The sequence below is a fragment of the Thunnus albacares genome, chromosome 4 (genome assembly GCF_914725855.1).
Source record: "Thunnus albacares chromosome 4, fThuAlb1.1, whole genome shotgun sequence".
Lineage (NCBI taxonomy): Eukaryota > Metazoa > Chordata > Actinopteri > Scombriformes > Scombridae > Thunnus > Thunnus albacares.
In genome coordinates, this window is record NC_058109.1 from 7,083,232 (window position 1) to 7,108,696 (window position 25,465).

Here is a 25,465-nt window from a genome sequence, read left to right on the forward strand (position 1 = left end):
TTAATTAGGATAAAATGGTGCACCGGACTTGATGGTTTTTAAGAAATACAGAGAGAAGGGTCATGTAGTTACCATAAATAATGTAATATAAAATAAAAATGAATACAATAAGATCAAGAGTTCCCTTTTATGTAAGCAAAGTAAGTTTTGTCAACATTGCGCTAATAAATCATAAAACCCAAATATGTGTGTGTGTGTGTGTGTGTGTGTGTGTGTGAAGGAATGTACAGTATATCTGTCTACATATCTGTCATGATTTCTGTTCTGAAATCAGCTGATGGAGATGGAGACACTCTGTCCTTCAGGGTAAGAAGGTTATGAATGTGCTGCACTGTGAATACATTAAATAATTACAGTAACTGCATTCTCTTCATTTCATTTACAGTACAGTAGAAAGTTGTTTTAGTTTAAAAGATAAGGCTGGCAATTTTATATTTATCCTGTATCTATTTTTCTTATTGACAATGAATTTCATGTGCAGAGCCAAACAAATAATGAATTGATACTGATAACAAGTATTGTGTGTGTATTCTAAGTCTGATATATCTTATTCCTCTGTGCCATAGGCCTCTGTTGTTGTCCAAAAACTATTAAAAACACATCAATGAACCACACCGCTGCACTGGGTGACATGTTCCTTTGTCACAAAGACTTTGGGCATGTTAGTTTGTTTAGAAATGACTCCAAAGACTAATAACAGTGATCAGGAGAGTAATTCTGTATAAGGTGGACGCCACTGTGCATGTGCAGGAACACGGTTCTGTTTACAGCTTCACTAGCCTGTGCTACATATCACAACCTCCTGACTTTGTACTGAGGTTTTTTGAGCATCTTCACAATCTGCTGCTATAGATCATCAGCTGATCAGTGATTCAACATCATACCTGCCACCTTGTGTGCCTCCATTTAAAAGGGTTTCCTCACTTGCTGCATTGTCAAGCTGCGGTTAGACTTCTGAATTCTGCCCGGCAAAATTTACTCGTATGGTATGGCCAAGAGGAGGGGTGACAGGAAATGTCATGGATAGGGTTGTAATCATAAACTGTGGGAGTTAGCATGGCTAGACTGCTAACAGCAACAGTCCACAAAGTTGGTGGGTCAATTTGCGACCGGAAGCAAATGTGTCTCGCCCTGTTCCACATAGGCATGAATGAGAAGCAAATTTTGGTCTGAATGCACCATAACAAGCACACAAACATGGACTAATGGGGGATAAGCCATGGGCAGCTCAATCTGAGCAGAGGCCTAATTAGCAAAAATAACTGGAAACACCTGTGTGAGTGAGCAGGGCCTATAACCAACATGTCTCTTGTAGGACTGACAACTATTTTCCTAGATATTCTGTGTTTAAGAGGACTTTGGGGGCATTTAGTCCTTATAAGGACAAAGTACAGGAACATACACACATGCACAGACAGACACACACACATGCACAGACACACACAGCCCCGGAGAAAGTGCAGCAGGATGCACTTTTACATGTTCCTGGCAAAGCTGTGGTTACTCCCTTTGATGACTACCACCAAGCATGCCGAACCACACACACACATACACACACACCCATACACACACACACACACACCACATAAAGGCTGTTCCCAGAAGGAATGCTCCACGGCTGCCTGCCTCTCTTCCTTCTTCTTCTTGCAGCAGCTGACTGAGGTCAGACAAACGCTCGTTTCCATTAGAATCCTTGAAGGAAAAACTCCACCCGAAACCACTTAAACCCTTTAAATACCAGCTGCTGGTGGTCTGCTTTAGATTCTTGGCTCTGTTTGGTGTTTTTGCTGTATTGTTCTTTTTCCTGGCTGTGATGCCAAGTCCAGATATTTTCAGTGTAATGGCACAAAATGTTTCCCTGGTCAGAAACAATAGTCATTGTTAGGTTTACCCGAAGGCTAAAAGGTTCCTTGCTTACAAATTGTGACAAAAAATGAGCCCATGGAACTTATTCACTTTTGTTTCCCACTTATTTCTTGTGCCCTATTGTGGTACTGAAATACAGAAGACAGAAGTCCATTTGTGAAAAAAAAAGAGGTGACGGTAGAGGTGCGTTCAATTGAACACTATTGAAACTTTTCCAGGAACCCAGGAGCCTTTTGAGAACTTACCTTTCACCTGCATTTTTCAACTGAAATAACCAGGATCTGAATGATTTTTTTCAATTTATTCCTGCCCCTTTTTAATTATTTTAATCAACATCTTAGCTTGTAATCAACTGAAAAGAGCACACTCAATTTTTCTGTGAAAGTAAGGGGAAAGGGAAGAGGATCCAGAACTGAGCCTTGTGGAACCCCATTTTACCGACTGCATAGTTCAGAGACTGATCCACTTCCATGTAACCTGCTAGAAGAACCAATCAGGTAGGATAGGAGAGAAAGCAGATCATGAGACACCAAATCCTTCAAGGATAACAAGTATATAGACTAGAGGAGAGTATAGTGAGCATACTGAGGCTGCCCTGCAGCTGGTGGGTCACTGTGGCCCTGAAGGTGCACGGCAATGAGGCTGCAAAAATTTGCTTTGGAACGGCTTCTTCAGAAATAATCCCAATAAAAATTGTTCAAAGTATGAACTAACAAAATCCATCCACATCCATGTATTGGGGCAGATACAGAAATGTTAGACAGATATCTCTTCTTGGGTTTACCAGCTACATTCATCTGGCCGATACTGGGAAAAGGTAAAGTTGATCTACTAATCGGTATGGCAGACGGCCTAATATATGATTTTGAGATGCTGTAAATTCAATGTGTGAATTACCACTAAACCTATGTCTTATTGGCTAGTAGAAGTTACAACATATATGTTTCGTGCTAGTGGGCCGCCTTGCCATATTTTGTGTTGGCCTATTGCCGTTATGAGTTTAGTTATATATGTGTCAGAAAGCCTTTCCAAAGTAAGCATATAACTTTGTCTTTGAGGAAGTAATAAAACAATATAGCCTTGGCTCTCGAGATTCGAATTCAGGTTTTTCAAATTTGGCAGTGCTAGGTTCAGTCCAATCAGGTGTGAAAGGTGTGGGTACGGGCCGGGGTCAGGTCTCACTTTAGGCCTGTGCAGTGAGTAAGAGAATATTGTTTTTCTTTTTGTCTGTTAGACCAAACCTTTAAGTTTACATAGACCACAGATGATAAAAGGATGGAGGTAATATATGGGACAACATAGAGACAACATGGAATAACATTACAGTTTCTACCATCCAATATTGTTTGTTGTTGTTTTGTTCTACATCCTGTAGAAATCAAACTGTACCTGTTTATCTGTTATTTTCAATCAGCTTTCCTCTTTGCTGTGGACAGACTGGGGGGTTATCAGGGAGAATCTACCCCACCTGGTCTAACTGCAACTATATCATCTTGTGTTTCTCTCCCTTGGTGTTTGTTTGGTTTGATTACTGCACCATGCAACATCCACACAGCACATTTTCCACTCATTCATGCTTCACAGACACCACTGTTGTTTATTAAAACCATCCGTACATGTTTTCACTTTGATTATATGTTTCTATACTCAGGTCATAATGAGCCTTTTTTTTTAAGCTACAACTCATGTGTTTGGTCTCCTCTATTTGTCCTCTCTGGAGCTGGGTTGGGTCAACACCATGATATAGGTAGCACTCTATTCTTTGTTTTTCAGCCATGACGGTAACGGCCCATGTTGTCCTCTTCTGTTTATTGGAAGCAACCTGGAAACATAAAACGCATCACTGCCTGGGTGATTTTTCTGAGGACAAATTTATATACAGCTCCACAACACAACAGCACTAACATTTAGAGAGAGAGGCTGTGTGTGTGTGTGTTTGTAGGTCTGTCATTACACAGTTTGGTGAGATCCTGTGGCGATACCATGAGAGCTGTAATTTCAGTGGAATGAAGGGACAACAAGGACAAGTCTCTCTTTCTCTCTGCGACCTTAGTGACCTGCGATAATGACTGTTGAAGTCCCTCCGTTTCTAATTGTGTCCCATTTCCTCTCCCTTACATGATAAAGAAGGTGTGAAAGTTGTAGGATCCTGAGGAAGCGTGGATATACAGTAATTGATGTCAATGACTGATATATTGGACTAATATTGATCTGATATTAAATTTCAGATAGCTGCAGGTTATGTGATTGTCATTGAAGTCACTGAGGAAATAAAATATGCAGCAAAAACAGTAAAAGGCTGATGAACCAGTGAAGATAAAACATTAATATGAATTTACAGCCATGTATAGTATATTCCATACCACTGCTGTATATTTTTTTAATCACACTGGGACAAAGACTAACCACCCATATACGGACAAAAAGCCCCCACAAGGTAAACTAGGAAGTTTTAGTGTCAAGACCTTATGTTAGTTTAAGGTTAAGTCAAACTGAAGTAGAACAGAGAAGCGTAGCCTAGCTTGCTAACACTAGCACCGATTCCCAATAGAAGTTGATGTTATTTCAACACCTGCTGAGTCAAAGCAGCTCTCACACATTCAGTGCTGTGTTTGTCTTGCATTATAGAAAAGAGAGGGGGGGGGGGGGTTAGCTAGCGTTGGCTGTCTCTCATTCATGGGTCCAGTTGTGTTTTGTGATAAGCAGCAGATAACAATACCAACCATGACGCTTAGTTAACTGCCTGTGTAGCCGTTGGAGGTAAGGATACATATTTGTGCCTACTCCCACAACACTGCACTAATTACAGTACTGACTGTAGGTGTGTTTCCATCTTCCTGTTTTTATTCACATTTTCAATTAAAAAACCTGAGTGGAAATGCCAAAAATTAAAAAAAAATCTCTAAATATCGTAAAAACATTTTTACACTTGGCTGAGTTGGCATATTGATAAAAGCAAAGTGTGACAAAGTGCAATGGAAACAGATTTAGTGATAAAATTATGACATACATGAAGCATGTGGCTTACATGTCCATTTAAAGTCCACTGAAAAGACAAAAAACCGTCAAATCTGTGTGGACCAATGAGGAAACTGTAATGCTCCTCAAATTAATGAACATGAAACAAACAGAAATGTCATACTTCCATCATCATTTCTGCATTATTTTTCACAGTTTGAGGTTTGACTGTCGCTCTTTTAATTACATCATCTTGTTGCACCATCTTTTCCTGAAATTTAGATGGAAATCTAACTATTTTCAGTGGTGGTACCAAAAAAAAAACACCACTGATGTGCCCTTGAGAAAAGCCCTTAACCTGCAACTGCGCAGTGGAGACGCTCCGTCTCCCACAGATAGGACTGCGGTGGTATTAATTAAAAGGACCCCCATGGACCAGAAGACTGGCAAAACAAACTGTTATCAAGAGAAAACTTTATCTCCAAAATGTCAGTGTTTTAGGAGCTACTATGATAAACATCCTGGTTTTAATTAGATGCCAATGCATCTTTATTATTATTTTGAGGTTTTTTAAAAAAATTTTTTTTAGCCTACGTGGGTTTAAATATTGCCTTAATAAATGGCACAGCATGTTAAATTGTTTTAAAGCATGAAAATATTTTAAAAAATAGAGATGACACGTGTCTGAAATTTTGCTCAGGGCCCCAAAATGCGAGGAATCATACAACAATAGGTTCAGTACTCAAGCCTTATTAAAAAAAGAAGTATTATGGGATTGATGGTGTTCGTAGGATGTTCTCATCAGTTTTCTACTGTGCTTGCATGACATCAGTGGCGAACCGTGACTATTATCCAATCTCCCTCAGTCTTGAGCCTAGGGAGATTGGAGTTTCCCCCAAGACTTTCAAACTCAGAGTCAGGGAAGTTTTCTCTATTTGTTGAAAACGTCTTTGGGTCCAGAGGGGAAAGTAACAGGAGCTTTTTGTGGTCCTTGAACCTGTTCCAAAGTTGTGTGAGAATGTTGTCCAGGATCTCACTATGCAGCTGTTGGTACACAGCGCACACATCTCCATGTCTCTGTGCCCTGCAGGAGCCCCAATTTCATGCACAATGTCCTCATAGATGGAGTCAAACCCGGCCCCCCTTTCTCTCTCTCTGGTGCTGCAAAAGTCATTAGTGCTGGACAAACAAAACTGTATATCAAACTCCCAAACAGCACATCGAAATATGCAAAGACTGAGTTGAATGTGGAGAGTAGAAAGCAGAACTCATGTATACATCTGTGCTATGAACTGCGTCTTCAGCGAAGTCATTGTGGTGGTCCACAATAAATTCAACGAGCTCCAGGAGTTCCTCTCTCCGCTCATACACAGTGCAAACCAAACGTGCTGAAAAGTTACACCGTGTTGGAGCCTTGCTCGGGAGTACTTTTCGCTGATTTTGTCAAAAAGGCTGCTAGGCCACTGAAATGAGAGAATGAAAAGCTTGTGGTATTTTTTCTTTAATTTCAGCTTGTACTCCATTCAGACCAGAGGCCGTGACTGCGGCTTTATTGTAACACTGGGCCACTACTTTGGCAGTGTATTCACAGTCCTCTAAGAACTCAAGAACCTGGCCTGCTATTTCCTGTGCACGCTTGTTCCTGCTCATGTCATCAAACTTGAAGAACCTGTCCTTCACATCACTGTCAGAAGCATAACGCCATGCATACAACATCTGAACAGCATTACTGATGTCAGTTGTCTCATGGACCATAACGGAAACAAAAGGTGTTTTCCCGCACTTCATCATTCATGGCTTCAGTCATTTAGTCTGCAACTGACTAAATCAGGTTGCTCTGAATTTTTCTCGACGTGCCCATGAATGCAGTAGCGGTATCAAGATGAGAGTGGAGGGGGGGGGTGTTGTACTCAGACAAAAACTACAGCATCTCCAAGTGTTCCCTTTATTCTCAGAATCTTTTCCTTCATCATGTCCTTTAAGGTCTACTCTGGTGTCCCCAACAGTGTTTAAGATCACCGCAACTTGCAGGTGTGAAGCAGAATTTTGGTGACGGTGGGCTGCCTTCAATAGGTTGGTAAGGCTAACAAATCCACCATTAGCCCAGGTGGATGACTTGTCAGTTGCAAAAAGCAGGAAACTCCAGCAATACAACCTATCAGTTTTCTTACAGCCCGTAATCCACGGGTAGCACTGATAATTGTCGATATTGAAATGCCTTTTGACACTTTTCCCTTTTTCTGTCAATTCCAGTGCTGGATTTGACTTTCCATTTTGTATTATTAATTGTTTCTCTGTGGAAACCTGTCTTGAAAAAGGCAATGCTATCAAGCTAGCCACAATGTTGTTCTCGTCTCCCGTGGCCGTAGACATGGTGAGCTAGCTTCACTGCCTCGTCTATGCTACAAGCAAGATAGCTCTTGCCTTCAGGAAGGCCTAGGGTGATAATTTTTAGTCCCACCCACTATAAATCAACATGTGATTGGTTAATTCACCCGTCACTTTTTAAAAAAACAAACACGGCTATGGCCTTCTGTCCTGGTTATGAAGTCCTAACCAATGAATGAGCCAGCTAACATTTTCTCTCGTTAAAGACAACAACAACAAAAAACTGATTGGATAACTATTTTCATGGTTTCAGGACAGTAACCCTTTCATTTCTGAAGCAAACTTGATAAAAAAAAGTAGGATAAAATTAGGATTAGGAGACAATAATTATTAAATGAAAGAGACTAAATAACATTTAAAATGCTGATATGTTTGGCCTCCTCTGAAGGACCACAAGGCCCTAAGGGGGAACCCTCTGCATGACATGGATGTTTACATTTGACACAGTGGAAATGACAAGTGGGTTGTCTTGCTGTCAACCACCCTGAATTTCATATTGAGTGGTGTGATCTGATTTGTGAAGCAAATTAGTGAACAAAGCAGCTCAGTTCAGATCTGAATTACCCCACAAGATGAAATCCATCAAACAAATCCATGTGATTAGGAAACCAACAGGCAGTTTATAGTATGTTTAAATTATGTCTATGAAATAAACACAATCGTGAACATGTTGCATCTAATATTTAGAAACCTTTTGAACCAGAATGCATTGGATGACAAATTTCTTAAACAGAGATGATGATAAATACAGATGAATCCCTGTTTGTCTTGTTAGACATAAAGTTACAGAATCAGATTCATTCGCCAAGTAGCGAGTACAAGGAATTCACTTTGGTCCAGATGTCAACTGAAAGTGCAATAAACATGAGCATTAAACAATAAACACAAACATAACAGGGTAAGAAAGTGAGGGACAGTAACTTACAATGACTCTGCATACTGACTTGAGTGTAAATAAACTATGTGTGTGTATTAACAGGATATATACATTATGTACAGTTAACAATTAAAAAACTAAAATCTATATATATATATATATATATATGTACACAGTACAGGACAGACAAAGACACAGTATACACAATATGAATTTGAGTGAGATGGGGGTGAAGTGGAGTCGGTGTGTTTACAGTCTTTTACTGTTCTTGTTAAAGATGTCTGTTGCCTGGGGAAAGAAGCCGTGGAGGTGGCGGGTGGTCCTGGTTCTGGGGGTTCTCTGTCTGATTTTCCTCTGAGAGGGAAGTTTTGAACAAGGGCTCGCAGGGGTGAGAAGGATCTGATATGATCTTTCTTACTATCTTTCTGACCCGGGAGTTGTAAATGACTGTGAGGGAGTGTGAGTTCAATGATTTTTTTTCTACACACTGGTCAACGCTCTGCAGTCTGTGTGTAGAAACTGAAGAGCCAAACCACACAGTGACGGAGGAGGAGATTGTTGATTCACTGATGCCTGTGCAGAACTGCACCAGCAGCACTTCTGACATCTTGAACTTTTTTAGCTGCCTTAGGAAGTACATGCCAGACCCTCTCGGTGATAGTTGATATGGTCATGTTCCATTTCAGGTCCTGCTGGACGGTGGTTCCCAGGAATTTGTGGGACTCGGCTTTGCTTACTGTCTTTCTCTGAATGAGCAGTGGAGGAGGAGTGGATGATCATCTCCACAGTTTTCTATATATTTAGCTCTAGGTTGTTCTCTCCATACCATAACACCAAGCATTCAGCCTCTTCCCTGTAAGCAGACCCGTCTCTATTTGTGACAAGGCCGATTAAGGCGGTATCATCGACTTCTTGTTGTTGTTATCAGTTTGGCATCTGAGTGAACCCATTTCTATTAAAGACAATAACCTAGAAACCCTCTGTTCATTTGAACTGGCACCTTATAAATAAAAACACCTGTGTTATAACTCAAATGTAAGAAACTGCCACAATAAAGCTTTTTAAAATGCAAAATATAAAAAGAAGATTGATTTCTGTTTTTAAATAATTGTGAAGAATTAAATCACAAATCTCTCTACGAAAACTGATCAACCCAGAGGCCACCCGTCAACAGCTGGTGGAACGGAATCAACCCTCAGACCAGAGTTTGAGTACCATCTGCCTCGGTGATGTGCGTGTGTGCTTTGTGTGCGTATAAGCTTATTCAGTAGCTGCTGTTGTCTAATTAAAGTAGACAGACAGGCACAGAGACACACTGCAGGATGAAGAGTCCTAATAAGGAGGAGATCACAGCGGTGGTGGGCACACACACACACACACACACACACACAAATACACACTGAGCTGTAATCCCATTCCCTAGCTGTCTCTCACCCCTGCAGCTTTGGCTGTGTGTGTGTGTGTGTGTGTGTGTGTGTGTGTGTGTGTGTGCGCGCTATTAGCTTTCTTATGCCAGTGGGTTCACTGGGACAGTCAACCAGTCAGTCGGTTAGTCGGTCAGTTAGTTAATTAACCTTTAACCTCGTCAGTCAGGAATTTTATCAATTAAATTACAAGACACTTAAGATCCAACAGGATTGTGACATCACAGATTAACAACCTACTTTTGCAATTTACAGTCATCTTTGTTCGTATTTCTGCGAATTACCAGCTCAAACTATGAGGTCACGTCATTCAAGTATATTCAGATTAAAGTCTAAAGCTCCGCAGTCAGATTATGTGTTACTACTTTGGTGAGTCTGAGTGAGTCTGATACTATTGATGAGTACAGGCAGCGGTACCCTGAGCTGAAATGAACGTGGAAATTTGGCAGCAATCAAACCATCCCATTACTCATTTGAAAACATCCGTGCATAACTTACCTCTCACCACGTAGTCAGCAACTTAACAATGATTCAGTCTGTCAACCACGTAGTCAGTGGGTCAAACCAAGCATGTTAAGAGGTTAAAAGGTTAAGAGGTTAAGAGTTTTATCCTGTCACTTTAATGGGAAGCAGTCAACCAGTCAGTTGATCAGCATTTCAACAAGTCAGTGAGTCAGCGACGCATGATGTTTATCTTTCCTCTCTTCTTCTGATAGAAGGATGTTAGTAACGCTTTACTGTAACGTTCCCTGTTGAGCATTATTTACACTCAGTGTTGAGTGGATTTAATTAGACGCTAATCATCATCATCCTGGACAGCATTGTTTATCAGAGGAAAGACCTGTGACTCATCTATGTCACAGGTCAATGTTAGAGGACTCGGCTGGTATGTTTTTCTTATTGTCAACAAATCTCTTAAATATAGAAAATCATCAGCCAAATCCTAGAAACCAAAGACAAAACATGTCAGGAGGTAATAAGCAAATAATGTTCCTTAATGATTATGACTTGTCTCCTAATAATGTTCATTTATAAGATCTAATTATTGAGTTCTGAACTTGTTCTGATGGTAACGAGCAATTTTAACTTGACTTAGAAATGACAAAAATCTATTTACAAGAGGATCAGTTGATCTCAGTCTGGACGGTTACAAAGGTTAAAATCATATTAAAGTTATATAATTCGATCAAGTGAAAACTTTAGGGTGGGACTGATGTGAAACAATTTGGAAATCCCCGAATTAAACGGTTAGTCAGAAATTAAACCAGTGACTCACTCAACCAGTCAGGAGGTTTAGTATTCAGAGCTGAAACCAGGCCAGTCAGTCAGTCTGCCAGTCGGCCTGTAGGTGGCATATTAACCCACTTATTCACATCCAGCTCAGTGGTCTTTGTGTGTGTGTGTGTGTGTGTGTGTCCACTGCTGCTATTACAAAATGTTCTATTCTGCTCTGCTGCTGTGATCCGCCCTACATCAGCTGCTACAGACAGGAACCCCTTCCCCTCAAATCTGGAACCGCAGACTTTTTCAAATTCAGGGCATTTTTTTTTTTTTTCTTTCTATCTTTCTTTTTTTGGTAGGATTATGATACATTCCCCCCCCTCTCTTCCTCCTCCTCCTTTTGTGGAAATATAGAAAGCATTTACACTCAACAAAAATAGTTTCCATGTGACAGACTCCCAACAAGGCTGTGATTCTTTCCTAAAGTGCAGAGTGCATACAGAAAAACGCATGCATAAATACCAATAGGCTAAACAAGCAGGAGCTGTTTATTTATATGTATGAACACACACTGAGATGTGATGCAGCTCAGTGTAACAGCCTTTTGTTATGCTTAGACCAGCATAATGCATTTTTTTTTAACATTCCCAACATAAATTAGCCGTGATTTTTTTTTTTTATTGCAAATAGATCTTTAGAATAATAAAGCCACATCAAATTATATAGTATGTGTGTGTGCAGCTGTGTTTGTTAACCATCAGATGACCACCAATCATGTGAAATGTCATATTAAATAGACGTGTGTGTGTGTGTGTATATTTAAGGAGCGAGATATAAATGAATATGGTGGGTATAAAAGACTGTGAGCTCCCGTTACAAGATTCCTTGGAGCTTGCTGAGAACTCACGTGAACCGGGGCAGGCTAGCACACTGATTGGCCGGTGGGTCCGCACGTGTAGCGGCGAATCCTTGTCCGTTATGTAACGTGCAGTTCACAAGAGGAGCGACATGGGCGGAGGAGGAAAAGGGAGGGCTGCAGTATCTGACTGAGGCTCTGTGGAGTTAATTCATCCCGATGCACAGTCCTTTCACCGACTTACTACAGCATGTGTTTTGTTTGTTTGTTTGTTTATACATTTTTTTTAAAAATATAATTGTATCTGTTTTGTTTTCATGTCAACTGCCTATGGATGTGATTTATTTGTTTTCATTTTATTTCAGATTTTTTAATGTTGCACAGGAAAATGTGCAAAAACACAACATTTGCGCAATGGGAAAACATATCAATGACATTTCTTTTAAAAAAGGGGGACCACAAAATATTGTAAAAAAAATAAATAAATAAACAAGTGTGCAGCCTATGGCATAAAACTATGATTTCACTGCAAATAAAATGATATGCACATGTAGAGTAGCCTATAACAATAAAAGAAAAGTTTAATAAAGTGCCCTATAGCTTAATTGAGTCTAGAAAAGTTTAAAGTGTAGCATGGACTGTTTTAAAACTATGTGGCTGAGATGACAGTTTGAGATAGTTTGTGGTTGTTGTAGCAGCAGCAGCAGCAGCAGCAGTAGTAATAGTAGTAGTAGAAGGAGGAGGGGATAGATGGATGGTGAAACACCCCTGCAAGATTTGGATTTGGAGGACAACGTGGCTCTGAAAGCATCCAGCCTGTCTGCCAGCCTGTCTCACATTAGTACAGTTAAAGGTAGAGAGGGGGGGGGGGGGGGTATAAATAAAACTTATATGTATGTTGACATTTTTTACAGCATGTTGGGTATGAGCTCTGCTTCCGTGCTGTAAAAAATGTCAAACCGGCTCACTGTACTCACTATACAATCCTCACAAATGACTAATAGAATTAAATGTCTCTGCAATGAATCATAACCACAAGGAGGACTGATCCTGAATGCATCACTTTCTTGATTCTTTATTTCTAAACAGTGCTTAAAAATAACAATTTCAATGGTTTTAAATGGTCCTCGCTCTTCCTACAGCTACATCTGACGCCCCTAGGAGAGATAGACAGGCAGATAGACAGGCAGTAAGACACCCGGCTTCTCCTCACAATCCACGTGTGTTTCTGTCCTAAGTTTTACCCGCCACCATTTTCCTGGAATCCCACCTTGCACAGTATCACTCCGCGGCCGACACCATATAGACCCCAACTTCAATGCGAAATAAACCATAATTGCCGTTGCCCCCGTTTTTTCCGCGCGGACTCGATCGAAACAATTAGTGACGACGGCCATACGGGCGGTAGGTTCAATCGCAGATAACGAGCGGCTGTCGTTTTTAATGTTTTGGCGCGATTTTGGTTACCGCGGAAGGACCGGGTAGTCGCGGAGATATAAACCCAGTGACCCCGACGGCCACACCTACTCTGTCTGATAGTAACGGGGAGAGAGACAGCTGGAGGTACACACCATGCTGCCCTGCTCTAACTTTAATTTCACACGCAGAAAATTTCACACCAGAAAATAATTCTTGTGTTATATTTATCTCTGTGGACTTAATTGGATATTTCGGACGTTTCCTCGATTTTTTTCTTCATTCTGAATTTCTCTTCCATAAGGACAGCTGAAGGTAAGAGAGTTGCATGAACCGGGGTGACTTTAACAGTTACATATGGAGCATTAGTCATCTAACAGCTGGTTGTTCAAATTGTGCTTTTGTGCATTTGTTTGTCGTGTTCATGCTTTTTCATGTAGCTTAAAGCTTTAAGAATAAAGAAAATGCCGGTTTCACGTGGGGGGGACCCACCTTCCGCAACCCACGCGAGGTTTAAATGACCCTTACAGCGGGGCAACCGTTGGAATTTTTTAAAGGACTTTTCTGAGCTTTTCTGGTGCATTCACTTTGACATTTCACACAGAAATACTAAACCATTGTAGATACATGGCTTGTTGCAGGTTGAGTATTTTTAGTGATGCTTTTTTTAAAAAATCCGGTTAAATATTTCCACGTGAGTTTTTTTGTAATATACATAAACGGGAGTCTCGTGCAAACGCATGCAGTCAAACCCTAACAGCAGAGGAATTGATCTCCATTCAAAACCTCATTTAGAAATGTGAATATTTTAGACATTTCCGTTAGTCTGCGTTCACGCATGGACCGGGTTAAGTCGCCGGTAGTTTTTAGTGAAAGGCGTGCATTCATATGTAATAAACAGTCGGTTAGTGTTATGTAGACTTGAGGGGGAAAAATGTCGTCATAAATGCCGTTAATTACTTATTTTCTGCCGTCTTGTCACGACGCAGACAAGTCTGTATTTACGTTTTGGCTCAGGTTTCCCAGGCTGTGATGGTAAAGAAAGACATCTTTTAACTACCAGAGAGCCTGTCTGCACCACACACACACTGAGGCTTTGTTCTCCAGCACAGCCTGCTATACACACACATACCATGAGACTCCATAGGATTATTACAAGATTTGCCCCCCCCCCCCTCCCCTTCACACTTAATAGGGCTGCTTCAGGAAAGTTTATAAAACCAGAAAATTGACTTTTAGAGCTTCGTGCATTGAAATTTAAAGTTTTTATTATCGTTTGTAATGACATATCCTGACTCGTTAGCGTTATCTTACAAGACCCCCTGTGGCATTTTACAGAATAACTAACCAGGCTTTGTGTTGAGCAAAGTAGTTTTTTTTTTTTTTATTCTCTGTAAAAAAAAAAAAAAAAAAAAAAAGTTGTGAAAGTGTCTTGATTTCGTGCAGGCAAGCTGAAGTATTCAGTCATGTGTGTGTGAAACAACAGCAGAGGATGAAGTGTTGAGTAACAAAAAGAAGAAACACAAAAGCCACCCCTCCTTTCTCTTTAAGTTTTGTTTTCCGTGTCAGCAGGCAGCCGGACCCCATTTGCGGTACTTTTTTTATTAACTTTTTGAGAAGGAAAAATGTAAATTGTGGAAAGAGGTGTTAGGTTTCTACCCCCGACTCTCCCAGCTGTTCCTGTGATGTCATGGGGAGGGAGGGAGGGAGGGAGGGAGGGAGGGGGGGGGGGGGGGTGTTAAATATTTGGGGTGATTTACGGGCCTCCCAGAGAGCAGCGGGGCGGGGCTACAGTGATGTAAACACAGATAAAAGGTGGCACACTACACGTCGGGGTCTCAGTTTGGAGAAACTGGTTTAAACTTTCACTACAACACGTGTTGCTGCTGTTGCTGCTGCTGCTGCTGCTGCTGCTGGGATTTACCCTGTTTTAACTTTGACACAGCGCAGCTTTAAACACACTACTGGCTACGCTTCTCTGGATTTAAACTTTATTAGCTCCTCTACCTCTCTGACTTTGTTTTTTTTTTTGTTGTTCTGGTTTTTGTTATCCTTCCAGATTCTGCAATAAAAATGTTGCAAAGCTTCGCTCAGTCGCACGATTGGCTTTACTCGGAGCCGCTGCTCTTTGACGATGAGTTCTGCCAGAGTTTGATGAAGGACCTCCAGTCGCTGCCGACACCCCCACAGTCTCCCCCGATGAAGACTGGACTGGGTGGCAGCAAGCCTCTGTCCAAGGAGGACCAGCTGAGCTATGTTTCGGACATCCTGCTGGAGGACCAGGACATGCAGCTCAACTGGAACTGCGACTTCTTCCACTCTGACCCTGCTGAGAAAGAGGGAGAGACCAGCCAGCCCTGCTCCCCTCTGGAGGAGAGCGGCGAGGACTGCCTGTGGCAGTGCCTGGCAGCGGACAAGAGCCTGGACGAGAAACTGGTCTCCTCCATGCTCAGCTCCAGCCCCCTGCTGTCTGACATCGACACTAGCATCTTTGAGGGGATCGCCGGCTCCACGCTAGACTGCCAGAATCTGATGGATGCTCAGGAGCCAAGTGAGGCCACATCGGACTACGGGTCAACCGGTGGCGAGCTGTCCACCTACTCATCCAGTGACTCTGGTGAGTTCAGGAACTTTATCCTAATTTTATATTCATGAACTTTAGGCAGAATGTTTGGTCTCATTGTTTAAGGTTTCAAGTCAGTGCTGCTTTTTCAATTCTTTTTATATTTTTGATTTCAGTTGGATGTTTTGGTCCTGATAGTCAAATCGTCTGTAATCTCATTCTCGCCTTGTTATTGTGCGGCTTATCAGTACAAACACTCCGTCGCACAGTGCAGCTTCACTCTCATTTCATTTAGATAATTTCACTGTTAATGTTTAGTGGCACTGAGCCCAAAACTGTTCTTTGCTCTCGGTTTATGTGGCTGCCTGCTGTCCACCTGTAATCGCTAGAGTCTTTATGACTCCGATGATATTGTAGAGGTGTTTGCGAGGTTTTAACTGTTGACTGACATGAGTAGATGAGAGGCTTTAGGAGATAGTTTTGACTGTGTGTGTGTGACTCATGTTCAGTGGTAACATTTGCAGCTCAATCCATTATCGTTTAATGAGTCATTTTACTGACTCAAGCCCTTCGGCATCCCTGGCTATCAACCAGAGAGGAAGTGGCCAACTGGCATTTGATGAATTTTTTGGTTATTTTAGGGATTACTAACTGTGAAAATATGTAACTTTTTGTTGAAAATCTTTTTTAATTTTAGTTTTTGAGAAACATAACTACCTGTTCATTTTAACAGTAAATAGCTTTTCATGTAATTCCACATGAAACACATTTCAGAGCACTGAAACTACTGTTTATACATTTAACTGTTGCTGTAATCTAGAGCCACCTCCACTCATTAACAGAGTTACAGTTTGTAAGCTTCTGCCCGTTTATGGTTGTTTACAGTAGAAGGAAATATTTTCACTACTGTGTGTGTGAGTGTGAGAGCCCAGCCCACATGGTGTGTACAGTGTCTACACTTTTGTTTTTGGTTTCAGCGCTCCACAAATGTCATCATGCCGTCACAGAGCAGATAAAATTACCGCAAGGGTCGGAAAACAAGGTTGTGCCAGAAAACTCATCTAACCCTTCTCTCCTTTCTTCTTCTCTTCTCTCGCAGAGGAAGAGATTGATGTGGTTACGGTGGTACGCTGCTCTTCCAGCCCCTCCCCTCTGTCCTCATTGGCTGACCGTCAGCAGAAACAGGAAGAGGAGCAGCGGGCTCTTCAGCGCCACCACTTCGAGATCCAGCTGCAGCACAACTACGCTGCGCCGTGCCCTGCCTCGCCGCCACCTTCCTCCTCTTCTTCTTCATCCTCGACATCGTCCAACAAGCGCTCAAGAGGGAGCGACAGCTCCTCACGCTACCACCACTCTTCCCGCAGCTCTTCTTCGTCGTCCTCGTCGCGGTACCACCACCACTCATCTCGGAACTCGACAGAGACGGAGGATGAGGAGGAGAGGCGGCGGACACACAATGTGATGGAGAGGCAGAGGCGCAATGAGCTGAAGAACTGCTTCATGCGCCTGCGAGACAACGTGCCCGAGCTGTCGCACAACGACAAGGCGTCCAAGGTGGTGATCCTGAAGAAGGCCAGAGACTGCATCTACGGCCTGGAGGAGGAAGGCCACAGATTGCAGTCCAAGAGGGACAAACTTAGAGCCAAACAAGAAGAGCTGAAAGCCAGGCTGGAGCAGCTCCACAGCTAATGGACCAGGGTCGAACCATGGGTGGGGAGCTTTGTTTTTAGGTGTTTATCTCTGTGGGAGGGAGGGGTGGGGGTGGGGGGATAAGGGAAGAGACTTTGTACAAAGACAGAGGGATGGGCGGGGTAAAGGATGGCGTCTCATGCTGAAAAGAGCGCACAAATTTGACATTTCAATGACTTTTTTTGGTAAAAAAAATAGGTCTGGACTGTGTAGATTTAAATCTCACACGTGCACACTTGCAACTGTTGCCATAACACACACTCATTGCCTCAGAGTTGATCATTCTCATGCCTTGACTGCTGACTGTTGTAGAGCGTAGGATGTTTTTAAAAGTTGAAACTAGGACGGAGCGAGCAGATATTTCTTTTTCTTCATTTTTTTTTTTTAGTTTGGCTAGATGCACACTGAAAGACACACTGACAACACAAGGAAAAATATCTTTTCTGTTATTGTTTCTCCATTTCATCCCATTTGGGAAGCTTTAAATTGATTTTAGGGGGGGGGATGCCAAATGGCGCAGGTGAAAATGACTCGATGCGGAAGCGCCCAAATAACTGGAAGCCACAGCAGCTCAGTGTTCAGTAGTTGAATGAAACTTGAATATTTTCAGGATGTCTTATAGCCATAGTAACCAGTGATCCCTCCACTCTGACAGGTGGTTGATGGTGGCTTTGAGGTTATTTGGTCGACTTCGCTTCGGTCAATTCCAGTTTTAATTCCAATTCTGATGCTATTTTTAAGTTTTTTTGGATCAGTGAAAAGGTTCTTCAGTGTGTGTTCAGTCCTGTCTGGCCTCAGGCGGACCCTTGGGCCCAACACCACTCTGTTATCAGGTTAATGTGTGTTAATGACAATACTGTATTGACCAGGTTTGTTACTGTACACATAACAAAGCTCGACCTCGCTCCAGTTCACCACCAGTTCACTCACTTCAGTGTGTGTGCGTATATGTGTGTGTGAATGAATGTGTGAATGTGAGTTCAAAAAAAAAAAAAGGAAATTATTATGTGTATTTAAGCATTTATCATTAATAAATTCTACAAACTCAAATGTAGCCATAATAAACAGCATTCAGGTTTTGAGGAGTCTGAACCGGAGGGTGAACTGAAGCGAGCCGAGCTGCCGTAGCAAAGTCTGGAGGGAAAAAACCTCTGGATAACATTTGGTTCTTACGTGTTCGAAACAGTGACGGGCTGATGGTGTCCTTTAAATATTATTAAAGATTCTTGTTAGAGGAAGCTGCAACAGCAGCGATACTGTGACATTGAGCTCTGTCGCTTATAGAGCAGCCATTTTGCTATGTGTATATTAAGAAAACGGTCGATTTTTTTTATTTTTTTATTATTAGACGACCATTACTCCAGTGGAAATTGCTTGCTTCATTTGTCAGTGGCCCTCATTCATCAAACTCTCTTGGAAATGAGTAAAGATTCTCTCTATCGTCTCCAAATGTCTAAATGACATCCGGTTCATTTCTTTACATCTGCAAAAGTCATAAGGATTGAATATTCCATTTTCAGGCTTTATCGTGGTGAGGAAAAACTAGATTGATCACCTCTTTTAAGCAGATGTGACATGAGATCTTAAGCTAATGATGATGAAAAATACCACATTTTTGCAGTGAAATGAATCCTTTGAACCGTATCTGTGTTACATGACTGAGGGCCACTGACTTTTACCAACATTCCCCTGTTTTGAAAGACGGACGGCGTTCCCCTGGCTGTCGTTTTGCGCCCAATATTTTTGATCACATCATACCTGGAGCCTCTTCTAGCAGTTGAACCTTGCAGGTGGTTTTGTGACTTTGGGCTGGATCTGAAGTTTGAAATATCAATAATGGGGTCGAACGTTTAAAATTGAATTGCCATTTTATTCTAAATCTTGTCATCCATTATCACCAATGTTATCAATCAATGGGCTGTTTGTAATGAAATGCACAAACGCTTATTTGTGGCTAATGTCTTAAAAAAAAAAAAGCATCCTGTTTCTTATCAGTTCTTCTTCCTCTAGTCTGAGTGTACTTGAACAGACCCTGGGTGGTAGGATTAATGATAATAGAGCTGTTAAGGTGTTTTAACGGTAAAAACCTGTTCTGCCTTGAATTGTATTCTGTTCAGGACTCCTCGTTTCCTCGGTTTGATCACATCGCTGTCTAGTTAAAACCTCATCTTCTTCCAATACGGGCTATTTCTCCAGGGAATCAGCACCAGCTTCTTGGTTTTTTCTTCCAAATATCTGCCATTCTTTGTTTTATTCTTCCTTTTTTTTCTTTTTTAGAGCTTCAGTCTTCACAGAACTGCCTTCAGATGTAAAAGGCTCAGTGAGGTTTTAACTAGACAGCAGGGATGAATTTTTAGCATGATAAACCTACCTCCACCTGACTGCAGTCTGGCCTGTAATGTTTTTTTTTCTTCGTGGTTTAAATTGTACAGATTTTTAAAAAAAAATGTAAATATTTTTGTTATTGTATCATAAATTATTTTAGTCTTTTTTTCTTTTGTTCATTTGAATTTGAGGATTTAAAAGAAATGTTATTCTTTACCAAGCAGCACTTTTTTTTTTAATATTGATGTAATTAAAGAATGAATGATAGTTGGGAAGCCTGTGTGGTTTTATTACACACACACACACACACACACACACTGAGTGGACAATGATGGATAGTCTAAATACAACTTCGGACGATAATTAAAAAACAATACAAGGAAGCTTATTTATAAAGCTATTACTGCAGCAGAGTTACAATGTTCTTCACAAGATTAATGAAATAGGGACATTAAACCTGTTTTTTTTACCTAAAGCTCAGGAACAATAAATGATAAACCAAAAATACGAACCAAAAATGTTTTTATAGGATGCTGATGCACTTGATAGTGAAGCCTTATCACCTTCAGACCTCATTAAACAACCTTAGCACAGCTGTCAGCCTGTAAATGAGTCTCTCTTTTTATTTTAACATCCGTCTTCGTTACTGTTGAACATCTGGGCTTCATCGTTGACATTAATGCGTCACTGCTAGTGTGTTACGGTAATAAGATCACTCTTTAATGTAGGGGATTACCATTTTAAATTTACAGTATTTTTAGTGCGGAGTCTAAAGAAAATTTCCCCATCAGGACAAATAAAGTTTATCTTGAATAATCACAGTAATGCCTTTTTGGAGGGTTGACTTGTTTGCTGTCTTACCAGGAGTTGGTTGGAGGGTTGGTATTGGGGAGAGCAGCTAGCGTCCGCCAAAAGAGGAGAAATATGCCTTTTCTTAATTTGCCTTATGTACATGTTGTGTCTTCCTAGCTTGCCAGACAGCCATTGGACAGTCAGGAATCACCTGTGTGTTGAACAGAGTTAGAGGTTGTTTACCTTCACTGCGAACAGCCATTTAGACCAAAAAAAAACCCTACGCTTGTTGCTTCAGGTCCCGAAACAAAGGATATGTGATCCATGAAGTCCAGTTTGAGAAACAGATCAGTTTGAAGGCTTATCAGATACCAAAACACTGCAACAATGGTTTTTAATACTTTAAGACAAGATTTAACAACTTACATATTGATCCTCTGTATTGACAATTGTGGGGAATTTGTGCTTTGGGTTGCATTGTGTTGCTGCTGCCTCTGGTCATTGTAATGAATGAGGAGCACTGCATGTTACACAGCGCTAACGTCCGTCTGAACATGGCCTTACATTGTTTTAAAGCCGTGTGCACCACTACTAGCCAAGAGACACTTGAACCATGCTGTGTAATGAGAAACTACAATTAGATTTTGTTATGGGTGGACGGCATGGATGGTGTTTTTCCCCATCCAACAGGATTGCATGACAACAGGACCTTCAAACAACCTTCAAACTTTTTCATTTTACTGCTAAACAATAAAATATGTTTCTGAAAACATTTGAGGTGTAAAATAGGCAATCCAGTAACACAACCTTGATTCATTTAGTTTGACAGTTTGATCTGAGTTTTGTGAGCGGTTGGATGGACTCGTTTGCATAAAGTTGAGGTTGAGTTGTGATTATGCAAATTCAGATACAGCGGTTGGTCCGTCAACTTGCCTCGCCTATCCATCATGCACCTTGTGGCCGGATCTCCTGCTCTCCATAGAAAATGAACGGGATCCATCGACTTGACATCCATCAGTGGATCCAATGTGTCTGCACCATAAGACAGCCTTGCATTAAGACAATGTAAGGAGCTGCATTAATGTGGGCATGTCGTTTAAGGTACTGGTGAGACAATGAAATATGATCCAGGAAGTCCAGTTGGAGTTTCAGATGAATGCATTTAAATATTTATCAGGCGCCAAAACAGCGGATTGTACTACTCACAGAGAGGGTTTTTACAACTCTGGTCACAACGGTTGTGAGGTTAACAGTCGAAATACAGCATTCACCAGGAATGTGCGCTTGCGTGTATATGATTGGCCAACGCAGCGCCTTTACCGGACAACATAACGTTAAGTTGCTGCATTGGTTGAACCAACTTTTTTGCCAGATGACCCTGTGTTGTTTTGCTGGAGCTCTCTACATTGACAACCCCCCACTGCATCAACGCACGGGGAACATTCAAAGGAATAAGAAGGATGCATTTATTCAGCTAATGTTGGTCTGAACGCAGCCTTCATTGCAGGGGCTAGCGGGCTAACAACAGCGTTCCACAATTTGTCAATCATACAGCTTCTTATCAAACAGTCATTAATCTCTTTCCCTATCCTTGTGCTCTCTACCGCCAAGCATCCATCCCTCCTTCTCTGCTTCTTGTACTGTTTTTTCAGGCAGTTATATAAACAAGGATATGCAGCGTCATTATATCCTGAATGAGAGGTCAGTCACACTCCCTCTTTCAAACTGCTGAACGAGGAGACTTTGAATTTATGACTGGAGGCCGCCCTCCGCGCTGAAATAGATGGGGAACACATTTTCTGTCAGACCGCATTATGAGAAGCAGAGGGGAAAAAATCCACAGTCCTCATTCTGTGCAAAAATGCTCACTCCCACACACCTGTCACTCTCAGCAGCCCCTCCCATGTGTAGAGATATGTGAATGTTGTCTCAGGGGCAAAGTGTCAGGCTCCAGCAGGTAGATGTGTTGTGCAATCTGAGCTCAGTCCATGTGTCCCGGTGTGCATGTGGAGCAGGTGGACATGTGCCAGACAGGTGTGTGTGTGTGAGTGTGTGTGTTTCTATGTTATCTTGTTCCTGTGCAGCGTAGGTGTTTCATTTAAATTCCCTTTGGAAAACTGTTGCTTCACCAGTTTGACAGTCAAAACGTTCAGTTTTTTTTTATTTCCAGTTGATTTAATCCTAAAAGCCTGAACTGTTTAGGCATCAAAGTTGCAAATATGATTCCACTTGTCAACAATAAGCTGTGGTCTAAAGTCCTTTTTATTTATAAGGTAAACAGAAAAAAGAAAATTTTGAGTGGCTGACTGTTTTTTTTTTGATTGACAGGACACAAAAGCAGAAATATGGTTATGGGGAGCAGGACAGTTTATGGTTAGCTTACTTTGTTTCCAAGTGTGGATGTTATGTTGCCAAACTTGTGTATTAACAGCAATCAGTTTTATTCCCTAGATCTAAATTCCATTGTAGTGTCACATTTACAATGTCAGAGTGTGTGTGTGTGTGTGTGTGTGTATTTTATGTGTGTGTGTGCAGTAATGTAGGTCAAGGTGAGCAGTCCGAGCGGTGACTGTCAAGTGTGTCAGATAGCAGCTAACACATCAGTTCCGATGCCATAAAGCCCTTTTCATCAGCGAGCGACAGATTAGCTTTGTTGTTTTATGAAGAGAGAAACCTGATAGCTAAAAAAACATGTGCACACACACACACAAGTCTCTTTTCCTGCTCACTGTTAAAGACATGTAGTTGGTTGAACGAAGTGAGGAGGTAGAGCTTTGCTTAAACTTGGCTCTCAAACGCAAACTATTAGACTTTATCTCTTATATTACTGCTTTTTCCTGCGCTGTATCCAGATAAGTCAGTCATACAGGTTTATATTACTGTCAGAGGTTGTAAATGTTTCACCTGCATTTCTGAGAAATCCTTTTTTTCTGTCCGTTTTGTATGTTGAAAGACTCTAAAAAGAACTTTGCTATAATGTATACTGAGTTCAGTTAGTACATATTTAGGCAATAATAAAAAAAAAGAAGCTGTAAAATTAAACGAAAATCAACAGTTTTACTAGAAATAAAGGCTTAAATAAGACATCTTGTTAGTGTAATTACAGCTGAAAAAGCAAAACACCATCAGGTACGGAGAAGGTATGAGTTTGAGAAGTTTATATTGATGTTTTAATACTTTTTTGGGAAAAGTGAGGTGAAAAGCCACACTTCTTCCTTCCTTCTGTGTGTCTAATTAAATAATAAAAAAGGGGCTCTGCAGTCTAACACGCACCTGCAGTGTCATGTAGCATCTCATCATTTGATGCACTCAGAGCACCCGCTGGATGTGTCCCACAGACATAAGATGTGAAGTATCCAGCATGTGCAAATCTGTGGAGCAAATGTGATAAAATAGCTGCTTTTCTGGAGAGTTGGTGCTCATGAACGCTGTTTCTTTTCATGATCATGATCATTAGCTCAAAGGGTTTTTTTTGTCTTTGTTACACTATATTTATTTATTTAACAATTGTTTCATCATTTATTGTTCTAGAATGTGTTTTTTGTATTTTTATCAATGAATGATTTATTCTTTATATCTTTGTTTTCCTCCTTATCCGCTGGTTTTGTCCTATTAGGATGTTGTCGTGCCTTCTTCTTCTCCTCATTTTGGTTTGGTGCTTTATGCTACATTTCCAAGTCTAATCTTTAGTGCTAATGATTTGCTCTCTGTCTTACTTCAGTTATGCACTGCAATATTTTTTATGTTTTTTATGTCTATGATGTGACCCTAACCCTAACCCTGTAAAACAGTATATCACCTTTGCCATTTGTTAACCTTATAGATTATTTTTCTTTCTTCTTCTGTGTAAAGCCTCTTTGAGTGAGTTGAAAAGCGCTCTATAAATAAATTGTATTAAATCCAAATGAAGAAAAATGAGTCAGCGCTATGAGTGACTTCACTTTTTATTCAATTTGATGCTTTATTTTCTTAAAAAGTTGCTTCATAGAGAACCTTGTGTGTGTGTGTGTGTTTGTGTGTGTGTGTGTGTGTGTGTGTGTGTGTGTGTGTGTGTGTCTCATAGGCTACTTTTAAGAATAAATTTCAGACTTAAGACCAGTTAATTGGGGATGGCTTGCCCAACCGGGGATGCTTATTTTTGGGTTAGTGTTTAAGGTTAGGGTTAGTGGTGGGTTAGGATTAGGGATAGAGTTATGGTAAGTCTGCAGGAAATGAATGTAAGTCTATGTAATGTCCCCAAAAGTGACCTAGAACAACATATGTGTGTGTGTATGTGTGTGCGGGGTGAGGGGGGGGTGAAGGGGGGGGGTTGTACAGTAGCTGACTGTGTTTGCTTCTCGTGTGGTTTAGTGACCCAAATATTCTGACTCATTCATTCTGATCCACCACATCACGACACAGACACACACACAGAGAGAGAGAGAGAGAGTGAATAGTGGATGAAGAGATGGAAAAGAAGGGACACGAGAGAGGAAACAAACGAGAAGACACAAGGAAAAATGTACAGGATGAGAGAAAAAAGAGCGAAGGGAGACAGAAAATGAAGAAAAGCAGGCAGGCATGAGGCTGAAGTTTTATTTTCCAACAGTGCAGGGAATAATGAGAGACCTCAGAGAGAAGGTTATAACAATTCAATCCAAACCACATTCTGATTACAGACACTGAGCCACAATTCAACACACACACACGCGCGCGCGCGCGAGAGTCATAAGTGTGGCAGCATGACTTTGAATTTGTGTGAAATCTATAGTCTGTCCTATCATACTGTCTGTGACCCTGTTTTACCTGTAAACTGTATCACTAGACTACTTTTAGTTAGGGGGAGGGGGGACTCCACTGGAAATGAGTATGAGTATTAAACACTCACCTCAGTCTTGATGGCTCAGACAAGTTTGTATCTTACTCCTTTATGAAGGAATTTACAGCTGTAGTCATCTTGGATTTAAAGTTATGATGGATTACTCATGGCGAGCAAAATGACAAACTTTGGGATATTCCAAATCTCCACTGCTCATCAATACAGTCAGTATGTTCCAGACAATCAGATTTTGGACATAAAACACCATAACATGTCAACAAAGCTTACATTT

At 41.1% G+C, this 25,465-nt stretch overlaps 1 protein-coding gene across 1 annotated transcript; it reads left to right on the forward strand.

Moving 5' to 3' along the window:
* Positions 1 to 12,887: 12,887 nt before the first annotated feature.
* On the forward strand, positions 12,888 to 19,216 carry mych (myelocytomatosis oncogene homolog). The gene is made up of 3 exons (XM_044349545.1): positions 12,888 to 13,321; positions 15,066 to 15,623; positions 16,669 to 19,216. The coding sequence occupies exons 2-3, from the start codon at positions 15,080 to 15,082 to the stop codon at positions 17,256 to 17,258; spliced, it is 1,134 nt and encodes a 377-aa protein (XP_044205480.1). The 5' UTR covers positions 12,888 to 13,321; positions 15,066 to 15,079; the 3' UTR covers positions 17,259 to 19,216.
* Positions 19,217 to 25,465: the final 6,249 nt, after the last annotated feature.

Excerpts from the sequence above, each read along its gene's own strand:
- mych (XM_044349545.1), top strand. The coding sequence starts at position 15,080 with ATGTTGCAAAGCTTCGCTCAGTCGCACGATTGGCTTTACTCGGAGCCG. Across the intron at positions 15,624-16,668 it reads CTACTCATCCAGTGACTCTG|AGGAAGAGATTGATGTGGTT; the intron begins GTGAGTTCAGGA and ends CTTCTCTCGCAG.